This window comes from Hypomesus nipponensis, chromosome 9 (assembly GCF_054491055.1).
Source record: "Hypomesus nipponensis isolate SF chromosome 9, ASM5449105v1, whole genome shotgun sequence".
Lineage (NCBI taxonomy): Eukaryota > Metazoa > Chordata > Actinopteri > Osmeriformes > Osmeridae > Hypomesus > Hypomesus nipponensis.
This window is the reverse complement of record NC_140369.1, coordinates 18,041,092-18,053,235: the sequence shown is the minus strand read 5'-3', so window position 1 is coordinate 18,053,235 and position 12,144 is coordinate 18,041,092. Positions and strand designations below refer to the sequence as shown.

At 45.9% G+C, this 12,144-nt stretch overlaps 1 protein-coding gene across 1 annotated transcript; it reads right to left on the bottom strand.

Annotated features, from left to right (window-relative positions):
* Window positions 1-9,936: 9,936 nt before the first annotated feature.
* ora2 (olfactory receptor class A related 2) lies at window positions 9,937-10,878 on the bottom strand. Its single transcript, XM_084706159.1, has one exon. The coding sequence runs from the start codon at window positions 10,876-10,878 to the stop codon at window positions 9,937-9,939; it is 942 nt and encodes a 313-aa protein (XP_084562285.1).
* Between the last annotated feature and the right edge of the window lie 1,266 nt (window positions 10,879-12,144).

Genomic DNA, 12,144 nt, shown 5'->3' with positions numbered 1-12,144 from the left:
CTCTTGAGCGGTGGGACCACCAGACGGTTGTCAGTAGAAGACCGTAGGTGGCGGGTGGGGGTGTAAGGCTGGAGCATAGACTTGATGTCGTCGGGTGCAGTCCCGTTCACCGCTCCAGTACCAGGGTGTTGAATCTGATGTGGGCCGCGATGGGAAGCCAGTGGAGGGAGATGAGGAGCGGGGTAACATGGGAGCGTCTGGGTAGGTTGAAGACCAGGCGGGCTGCCGCATTCTGAATCCTCTGGAGAGGGCGGGTTGCGCGTGCTGGGAGAACGGCGAGCAGTGAGTTGCAGTAGTCCAACTTGGAGACGACAAGTGCTTGGACTAGCAGCTGGGTGGAATGCTCAGACAGGTATCCCCTGATCTTCCGGATGTTGTAGAGGGTGAATCTACACGACCGGGAGACCGCAGCAATGTGGGCTGTTAAGGAGAGTTCGTCATCCATGGTCAACCCGAGGTTCCTGGCAGAGGATGAGGGGTCACCGTCGCAGATCCCAGGGTGATTGAGAGATCATAGGAGATGGAGGCTTTGGCCGGGATGATGAGGAGTTCTGTTTTAGTGAGGTTCAGCTGGAGGTGGTGCAAGATTATCCATTAGTGACTGTTGCAAGTTCTTACATTTCAAATAGTAGTCTCTGTGTGCCGTATTCTTCTCATGGACAGGGAATTTATCATACATCCGACGCCACTTTACATCAGACATTTTATATCCCTTTTGGCTGTTCATTGCACTAAGAGAAGGTTTTTTTTGTACATGAGAGAAAAGTACACATGGTATGCAATACAGAGCATTAGAAGATTTGCTGTAAGTTACCCAGTCTCTCTTCACCTTTTCCCTCCCATTGGTTGCCTACTGTACAATAAGTACTTTGGGAAGGGTTTTCCCACAGAATCCTGTGGCAGCACATCATGGTCATCTATGGTGGCCAGTGCCCTCCCAATTGGCGAAGGGTGGATGTGGAACCGGGGTTAATATCCAGATGAGGTAATGATCCGCAGATGTGAGTAGTTAACACGGAGCTTGTGGACAGGAATGCAGGAGCCTGTAATTGAAAATCCAAAGGGACTGACAGACAAATAGAAAATGAAAAGGGCAGGTCCAGCCCAGGGATATGACACACACCTGTGTTTTTTCTTTAAAGGTTCAAGGCACAGTGATGTAAAGCAAGTGCTACCTTTCTCCTGCATTTGGGGTGGTTTGAAGGATCTCTCTAGTAATGTCAGTCAAGACCTAGTCTGACATTTCTGTATAGGTCAGTGCAGGGTCGTTCCTAGGCATAGGCAACATAGGCAGGCGCCTCGGGCGGCATCAAGAGGGTGGCGGCAAATTCCAAAGTTCATCCATTAATTAACAGTCCCGCACCACCAGCAGAGGGCTCCAAGTCACATATCTGTGTTGCGGTTGGGGGGCGGCATCCCGATTTGCGTTCCCGGGGGGTGGGGTGGGGGGGTGCTGTTCATACATCTCGCCTAGGGCACCGAATGTGCTAGGACCGGCACCGGGTCAGTGGTCCAATTTTAAGTTGCTCTCTGTTGGTAAAGTGTCCTCCTGCTGATTCCAAAGCATACAGCTATTCTTTGCCAACTCATTCCAAGAGATAAACAGTGGGTAATTTGATCATGTAGTATGCTGTACTGGGGCCTTGCAAAAGAAGGTAAATCAATTGAAAAATCATGTCTACCCTGCTAAACTTGCTAACAAAAACTGTAAAAGTTATCTTTTAAGTGTTGTTAAGTTCTACTGCTTGTTTTTTAATTGTGCCGTGTTGCTCCAGGTAACCTAGCAGTGCCTTTCCTTTTCAATCCAACTGATATATATGTCAGGTTATGGTGTTGTATGTGAGAGTATAATGGTGTTGTATGTGAGAGTATAATGAGAGTATAATGTGTATAATGTGAGAGTATAATGTGAGAGTATAATGGTGTTGTATGTGAGAGTATAATGATATATATGTGAGGTTATAGTGTTATAGTGAGGTTATGGTATACTGTATATGTGAGATTATGGTGTTGTATGTGAGACCAAGTAGTTTGTGCAAGAGTATAATGGTATATATGTGAGGTCATGGCGTGTATGTGAGACCAAGTATGAATTATGGCCCATACGGCCTCTCATATATCACTGCTATCTTCCATGATACATACAAAAAACACCATTGAGAGACTTTGTTAAATGGCTCTCTTTCAAACAACCACCTATTTTGTAGAAGAGAACTGTATGAAATGTATATACATTAAATCTTTACATGAAGTGTTATAATATTAAAGCAAGTTTTACGTTATTCATGTCTTTGCCTTTCAATTATTTTTTAAGTCCTCTGCTTTCGATACAGAGCTAAAAATTAGTATTTACATATTATCACTGGTGCGGTTTTTATAGTTTACTGTAGTACAGACTTTTTGTTTAGCAGTTGCTGTTTTTGGCTGTGATTATTTAGAATTATGACAAATGTTTGTGGTACTTTGAATAGGTTTTTGAATCACATGACCCAAAGAGAAAAAATCCAATCATAAATCAAGCATGTACTGTACAACAATTTTTTACATGCCTTGTGTGTAAGTGTCTACTAAGTTACTGAAATGTGAATGTTTACAATTATCCATTGTCAATCAACAAAGAATACAAATAGGACACACAAGTTGACTTGTTCATTAAAGTATAGACTGGTCCCGAAGAAAGGCACCCGAAATGTCCCAAATTTCCACCACTTTTGGACTTGTGGTGCCACCTCTGCTTCCAACCAGGGCATGTTGTGTCTGCACACGTCTGTGTGCGTTGTATAACTTTACAAGTCGAGGTGCTTTGCTGAGGCACAGATGGCATTTGTGGCTGGTTAATGGCACCATCCCATAATAAACGCATGTCCCAGCGCTGAATGTCAGTACGATGAGTGCGGCGGAGCAACAGCTTTCCTCCCGTTCTCCATCTCGTTCAATTTCAGAGCAGTGTTTCTTCGGGAGATTACTGGGGAGAACATAAAACATAGAACATAAAACACGAAGCATGTCCTTTTAATTCCTAGACCTCAAAATTGCATGCCAATGAGGAGCAGAGCAGCAGAGTGGATGTAGTTTAATTAGACTATAGTGTTTGACTTCCTGGTGGGACACAGCAGTGAATTCAGACCAAAAAAGCTATGATGATTTGTTGAACATGGCCCACTCCTTTCAACTCTTTTAGTGCACTAGTGCTTTTGATGTACTATTCGGAACTCTTTGAGTGTACCAGTGCTTTTGACATCCCTTTTAGTACGCTAGACCTTTTGACACGGCCTAACCATGTAAACTCTTTTAGTGTACGAGTGCTTTGTTGGTTCCCTTAGGAACAGAGAGGGAATGACACGCTCCCCAGGAAACTAGAGACTCTGATGGTGAAGTAGATGGTGAACATGAGTATGATGTTATCCTAGCGCGCGGGAGAAGCGCCCGGAGTTTCCGCAACGCAGGAATCTCCTAGCGTCTCGTGCTCTGACATGCCTGCATTCCTCAGCAGTTTGAGGAACTGAAGGGTGGAAAATTCCACCTGGGTGGTGTATTAACAGAGAGAAGAGAGGGAAGGATAGAAGACAACCTGACCTAACCTCACTGATTTGATTAGTGAACGTGCGGTTTCAAGTACCATTGTCCAACATACAGAAGCTGCAATTCTGCAGTTGTGGAAGAATAGTAACGCTGTCAAATAACAATGAGGTCATGCTTGAGCCCATTCATTGACAGTAATATGAACAGATGGTACATATGTTTTTCCCTTGCCTTGTCTGATGTCAAAGCTGTTCCATCTTGTGGATCACATACAGAGTAAAGTTTTACTGTAACCCTTCTTTAAATTGACCATTTTATAAGGTTTTAGAAATTTGTCACTCGTCTAATGTCTAAACCAGGCTTTTTTTTTGCTTTTACACTTTGTAAAAAAAAAAAAATCATACTTAAAACCATTCCCTTCAGTGCTGGATCTTGCTGCAGACCCCCCCCTGACCCCCCAGCCCCCCTGACCCCCCAGCCCCCCTGACCCCCCAGCCCCCCTATCCCCTCCAACCCTCCCAACTCCTGGCCCCCAGCCCTTAAAAAGGATCATGAACCCAGATTAACATCTTCAATCTCAGTGAAAGATGCAGATGTCCCCTGGGTAAACCGTGGATTGGCTCATCCATGAAATTAATCTCCTCCAACCGACACCCCAGTGTAGATCACCCCTCCCGGATATTGATTTTTCTTTCCGCTCACAAATTCCAAGCTTCACATCGACACCCGACAGAACTAGTGATACAGTGGCATCGTCATGCTCACAACCTACCATCTTATTTGTACACGTGGAGGGGCTCAGACCAGATGAAGGCTCACGGTGAGTTACAAGTGAGACGAGCATTGGCGACGGTGTGATTCCACGCTGCCTATCACAGCATTCCACCTATGCTGTCTGCTGTGCCTGTGTGTATAATACATTGAGCAATTTACGGTCTAGGAGTGAAACCTCCATGCACTGCTCAGGTGTTACGTCCTGCTGGGAGGATTGCAGGCAGGTAGGCTTGAATGTGCTACATGCCCAGACACAGCAGCACATATTTCACCAGAAAGAGACTGGTGCAGGCAGGGAGGCGGCCGGCCATATACCGTGTCCTTGGGGTCCTCTAACACACACACAATCCCATATGCACACACACACGCTGATAGACCTGCATACATCCACACGTACAAACGCACGCACACACACAATATCGACACACAAACACACATCACATGACCACATAACCACACGGGCAGATGCACAAAGAAACACGCTGTAATTTTGGTCTCTGCCTCCAATCTCTCTCTCTCCCCGTCTCCAACCTCTGTCTCTCTCCCCCTCTCTCGGTCCCTCTTTAATCAGTGGTCCAACTTCCAAGATGAAAGCAGTGGATTCATGTGACTTTTCGATCCGGTGTCTCATGAGCTGTTTGCTGAAGACTAAGGGCCCTATTTTAACGATCTGTAACGCAAGTATCAAAGCGCAAGTTACTTTGTGGGTGGGACTCCGGATCGGTTGCTATTTTGCTGGCGGGATAAATGACTTTGCGCCTGGCGCAAATCTAAAATGGGTAGGTCCGAAGTTGCTACATTACTAATGGCTGTGGTTTGGGCGTAACGTGCAATAAACCAATCAGAGCGTCATCGCACATTCCCTTTAAGAGCAGCGCTTGTTCCGTGGCGGATTGCTATTATAACGGCGGATTTGCCAGGCGCACGCCAGGAACGGTTCACAGCCGAGGAGACCGAAGTTCTCGTCAGGGCTGTAAAAGATAGAGAAATGACATTGTATGGCAGAGCAGTTGTCTCATTACACCAAATTGCCCGCTCATGCTGCTCATTCAAATTCTTATATATATTTTAATTTTTTAATTGTTAAATTTTTCAATTGTTTAGTTCTTAGAATTAGTTTTTTTTATTATTAGTTGTTTAATATTATAACTATTGTACTTTTTTTTACTTAATTTAAGACCGGTAGGCCCTGTATGTTTGCGCCTTCCTGCCACAGTGAATTCCGTGTTTGTGTAACATAGGCTACATTGCGAATAAACCGAATTCTGATGCTGATGGAGATGGGAGAAGAAACCCACCCAAATTAGCTTTGGTTAAACAGGCGTGGGAGGAAATTGCCACAACTGTTACAAATCAAGTTCAAATACATAGAGATTTCTCATGAAAATCTTTTTATAATCATTGAAGAAATGTAACACGCCATAAATCAAAAGAATGTAACGTAGTTTCGCAGAAAGAAGAACGTGACCTCGCCAGTAGTGCGCACGGACCTAGCTTGCACCCTTAAAATAGCATCTAAATAATACGCCATTGACTTTAGATCACGTTTTTCCTGGTCAGTGGCGGAATTGTTTTTCGGAAACTGCGAAATAGCACCAAGGAACGTTTGCGCCGGAACAGGCCTCCTTTTTCGCTGAACCGCCCACGGGAGAGCAAAGTCATTTCGACGTGCGTCTGTGGAGGGAAAAGTCGGCTTTGCGTCGAGTGCAAACTAGGAATGACACTTGCGTCGTTGACTAAGTTAATTGCGCTGGGTGCAAGATCGGGCCCGAAATGTGTTTGTCACAGGGCTCTTTATGGCTGTGGAAGGAGGCTGTGGTCCGAGTCCTCCACCAGCTCCAGACAGCACAGCAACATTCCGGGCAGGTTGGAACAATGTCCTCCTCTTCTGTGAAACTGGGTGGATGAATGCAGAACTGGCTTCTGTCTGACTTACATCTTGTTTGTTTACTCATTGCACCAATCAATGTATTTCACCCCATGTAGATCTTGACATTGGTTTGTTGCACAAATCTGTATCTTTAGTGGATACTATCATAGATGTAATCCATGTTCTTAGTGCTTGTATGTTATCTTATTCTAGGTTGCTTGCGTTGTCTTGTCCCAAGAATTTCAGTGCCCGTCTGACCTTGTGTTGTTCTGTGCACCTGACAATAAAACTTGAAACTACTAGATGCAAACAACAATAAAGTTGAAATCTTCTGTACCAGTGTATCACATGCCCATGTTACACAGAAAGAAAACGAATGAACAAACTTTAGTAAATTAGCTGAGCTGTAATAACAGGGCTGCGAAAGGCAGTCTTGTATCTGCAAAAAACTGCAGGTTTTATCCTCCAGTTTTGGCATTTGCCCATAGAGAGAACAAGTTATTCAGCTAACGTGTTGAGTCAGACTCGGCTCAGTAAGACGGAAGAGGGAGGTTCAGTAGGAGAGGGGTCGTTATGTCCAACCGTTCCATTCACCATGGAAAACCCTGCCTTATAAAGCTACATCACAGACACCCATAGCTGAACTCTTGGAAACGTCTGACAAATTAACCAACAAACAAGTGCACACTAGGCTGACTTAACATTTTTTCAAATCAGTACTCATCAGTTCTTCTGTAGGTGAGTTAATGGTGGTGTGTGTGGGAAGGACTGGTTGGGCCATGTTTAGGGGTTTGTTCATGAGTTTTGATGTGTCACCGTGTTCTTGGGCTGGAGGACTATATTTGGGCGTAAACCTTCTCCAGGGTGGAGGTGGGTGGGGCTTCTTCAACGCTGCGTTGTCATTGGTCAATGGGAGAGGCTAAATTGCGTGTACCTGGGACAGGTCAATAGAGTGACAGCAGACACAGCAGAGAACAACTTGTCTGGATTACTCCGTTATATCAGAGAAAAGCTTGATATCTTTTGTTTGCTTTTGTGCTTAGTCTTATCTTTTGTGGTTTATGGAGCTGTTAGGTGTGGAGCTAATCCACCTTCATCAGTGTTGAACCGTGTGCTGAAGTTGTCAGTTCTTAGTTGTTTCCGTTTTGTTTGTCTGTTTCCTATGTTTTGCATTGTTGTGTTCGCAGATGTGGATCCAGGCGGAAACAAGACTGTGGATGGACATCTCCAGAAGAGGGTATGTATTTCACCTCAAAAGATCAGTTAAACCTTTTTTACATACTTTCATGTATGTGTAAGGTACAGTAGTTCAATGTACAGGTGTTTCTGAGGAAAGTTTTGAGGTGAGGTTGGGGTAGGTGGCGGTGTAGGAGGGGAAGGGGGGGAGGGGGAGGAGAGGGAGAGGGTAGTGAAGCTGTAGCGGTAGCCCGAGGGGGAGGCGAGTGAGATGGGGGATCTGGCCTCTGCACTCCTGCCTCGGCCGAGGCAGTCACCTGGGATAGGAGGTCCCTGGAGGGACCTGACACAGCTGGAGCAGGTCCTGTCTTGTACAGAGAGGCTGACACACCCTTTACACAGGAACAGACACACACACACGTAAAGGTGTAGAGACACATTCATCTACGCCCAGTTTTTTCCTGTGTGTTAAACTTGAGTGTTTTGACATTTTGCTCCATTCTGACTTTTATGGGTTTTTTTTGGTTTCCTGACAGGGAGCAAGGAGCTTGAGGTGGGAATGGCAGAAGATGGTGTCATCTACAGCCTGATTGGCTCATCCATGCGTTCTATCCTTCATTCCACCGGAGTCTGTGTCATGAGCCAATCAGATTTCAGTGGTGTGAAGAGTAAGAAGCATGGAATTCATCATCAGGAGGCAAAAACACAGCAGCATCAGTTATTCAAGAAATCTATGATTCAGTTAACTCTGTTGTGTTCACCATATGTAGAATATTCAGCTTTATGTAAGAATTCATGAACATAAATCACAAATCAAGTTATACAGTTCAGTGTTCATCTATAATGCAATATCCATATTTTTTTTTTTATATTTCATGAGAGATTTGTGAAAACCGTTGCAGATATGCAAATAGAAATGTTTATTTAAGTTTAGTTTTATTTATGGCTGCTAGGGCTCTTGTAAGGTCTTAAAAAAAACATGGAGGAAGGGCTGAGTGTCAGACTGACTGACAGACTGACTGATTGATTTATTGATTGATTTATTGATTGATCAATCACATTGACCTCCACTGAATATCAACTGACAAGTTGACCTTTTAACCCCAACACACCTCCCTTCCATGTTAAGAACCCCCCCCCCACACACACACACACATCTCCAACATCCCCCCCCCCCATCATCCTACCCATGTCTCGCTTTCCAAAGGCACAACTAAATCTGAGTAAACAATCACATCCTATAACTGCTTCATATTTATCCATTGTTAACAATGAGCTTCTTGACACGGTTTTCTCCACACATAAGTCATCACTATTAACAGTATTCCCATCATCCTTTCCTCAGACCTGATACTTGAACATTATTTAGCCAAACTCAAGACATCGCATTGATACCACAGTGTTTCCATTGATGCCGCTCTCTGCACCAGGGGAGAGAAATCTCTGGAACAGCTTTTGACTTTCTTCTCAGATGAAAGAAGAGTTTTCAACCCCTACCTACCTCAGTCTCTAAAGAGCAATTAACCGTCCTCATTAGCAACAAGACATTTCACATTCTCTAGTCAAGGCATTAATTATAACCAGAGATGACTCTTAAGTCTTCTGACAGATGCAGCAAGCAGTTCAGTCATCCAATTATAACCTTTCCAGACAATTAAGATGATGGAGAATAATGAACAAAAGTTATTATCGAAGACATACGTGTCCTTACGGTATCTCTCATGATTCAAGTCTAACAGCCTTCTCTAATACGTCTGAATACATTCAACATTTGACATGTTGCTCATTTAGCAGACGCTTTTATCCAAAGTGACGTACAAATTGTAAATATAGAAAGTACAGCGGAAGATACAAGTGCAATGTTCCAGGCACAGAGTGGAAAAAAACATCTCAGCTACCAGGCACAGAGCAATAACAATAACATCTCAACAATATCACGTGTGCAATATATATTGTGTTCCCTAGCCACATCGCATGAATCGCAAAACAGGTTCAGGAATGTATTTCACGCTGTGCCCGTCTGACATCCATCATCATTAAGGTAGCCACACATTCTGTCTTATTTGAGTCTAAAGAGAGAAAAACAACCTTGAAGAAGTTATAGCAATACCTCAAGAATTAACACTCCTACAATTATTATCATACGAACCCTGGCAGTCCAAGCCAGTCCACATTGTTGGTGTTCTACAAACAATATTCCCAGTCTGTGATATCACTGCCTCTTCCTGCACTGCTAAGCTTCAAGCTTAGCTATGTTTAAACTCTCATACTCTGATTCATACCATGAGGCAGGTGTCGAATGAAGCAAAAGCAGTTATACTGCATCCAGTTACCCCAGACACTGTACATGTATTACCTCAGTAGCCACTGTCAAGTTTGTGATGGTCAAGTCAATGCTCACCATGACGTGGTAAAAAAAGCAGTGTCTCTGGCCTCAACAATGTAATGTATTGATTTCGAAGAAGCTTTTAATCCAAAACAACTTGCCGAGAGGCAGATTTGAACCTGCAACCTCTTGATCTGCAGTCAAATTCACTACCACTAAGCCACACCCACCTACATCTGCGGGAAGCAAGCGCACTCCGACTGGGCCTTCACATGGTGGAGAGCGTGGTGGCTTTCTCCAGCGTGGCCTTCTCCTGGGCCCGGCAGTTCAGTTGGTTTTTCACCTTCCTGTTGGAGGCAATGATGACCATGGGGCTGAGCGCCGCGTACAGCGAGGAGAAGAAAATGCGCAGGTCGGAGATGAGCGAGGAGGTCATGGTCTGCTTCACCGTCAGAGTGTACACCCACAGCCCGTTGTCCACCCCGTAGAACAGCACGTACACGGTAACCAGGGTGACCACGGCCTTGGCGGCTCGCTGCTCTGCCCCTCCCCCGCCGCTGCTGCCGCCGCGGAGCCCTTTGACCTGCTGGCTGTGGCGGTAGAGGAACACCAGGATGATGAGGCTGGCCAGGGTCATAAGGATCATGGGCACGGCATCCCTGGTCACCTGGGCGGCGCCGACGGCGTCGCGGGCGTCGATGGAGGGGAAACGCACGAAGCAGAACTCCACGTTGATGCTGTACTGCATGGCGGTGGATTTGTTGTGGGAGCCCTGGGCGAACATGACGGACGGCGAGCTCATGACCGTGTTGATGACCCACACGGCGACAAAGGTCAGCGCCAGGTGGCGGGCGAGGTGGTCGCGGACCGACGCCCAGCGGGAGCCCGGCGGGGCGATGCTGAGGCACTGGTAGGCGCTCAGGACGAAGGTGAGCCAGATGGAGAGCGAGCGGGACGTGCGGTACACGTAGATGACCGCCTTGCAGCCCGTGTCGCTGAAGACGTTGGCCAGGCCGAAGGAGGCGAGGACCTCCAGCAGGCAGCGGACCCCCACCACCAGCAGGTTGGCGCAGGCCAGATGGAGCACGATGGCGTCGGCGGGGAGGAGACGGCGCTCCTGGTGGTATGCCAGCAGGAAGGCGGCAATCACGGCCACGTTACCCGGCAGCCCCACCGCCGTCAGAGACAAGTAGAGCAGCCCTCTGACCATCACATTAGACATCCTGCCTGCGAGGGGAGAGTTGATAGACACGTGTGGAAGACACACGAACACACCGAAATATCATGCGTGTATGAGATACTGTGATATAAACAAAAGGAAAATGAAAACATTGGGAAGCTGGAGCACACACACAGAATCGACCCTGCGCTCTAATAGAGTACCACCAAATACCACAGACTGTTCTGTTTGTCTTACCTGAGAGGACGTGGAGCAGGTAACTGATAACTAAACCACCACTTAGTCCAGATCAGACTCCCCAGGACAAGTCAGAGTCACACTCCTCTTATAGCCCCAGTGAGATGAGATCAACATGCTCCAGTGAACTTAGCCTCCTCCGTTGCTGACAATTACCTGAAATCAATGCAGATGACTGCATCTGTCCCCGGCTAATGGGCACCCCCTGGAATCCCAGTGTCACTCCTACCCAGGGTCCCTACATGTGGCAGGCACACAGCCAAGCTCGTGCCAGGGAAACACCGCCTATATAGAACACTAAAATACTGACGCCTAAAGGTATGCTGACTTCCAGAGAGCTTTAGGGAGAGAGTTGAATGCACAGAATGCTGTTCAGAGACAGTGTTCCAGGCTAGATTGTTCTGTTCAGTCAGAGATGTCACTTTGGAATCCATAAACAGACTCATCCACCTATTCATCTGTGTCAGAGTTACATTGATATTTATTCATTCAGCAGACAATTTCATCCAGAGCGACAAAAGTGCACACAGAAAATGCAGCAAGCATATGTTCATGACCAGAAGTGCACTAAGGCAAAGGCCAAGAAACAGTCTGTGTTTATAAGACACAGTGCACCAAGATTATACAACTACAATACTACAATATCCCAAAAAGGTACATTTTGCAGAAACTACAAGAAGTAACATGTTCTGTGTTCTATAGTTAGAGTTTCTTTGGAACGTATGGAAAGCCCTGAGGCATTCCGCGTCACTCCGTTCTGTGAGTCCACATCCCCTTATTCCATTTCCAGTTGCCAGCTCTTCTCCACAGCGGGTGTCAATCTTCGCCTGTACTTTACAGGTGACAGCTTAGTGATGACTCCTGGGTATTGAGCTCTCCTACAGAGTATCTACCAGGCTCCCAGCCTTTGTGTTCCCTGTGATTAGATGACTTCTCTTTTATCAACTGTGATCCATGTAGAGGATTGAATCGATGGTGAGGCTTCAGCGCCACCCATTGGAGAAGAATTTAACAAAATGAAGCCTACTTACAGTTAGATGTTACAGTAAAGAGACAGTT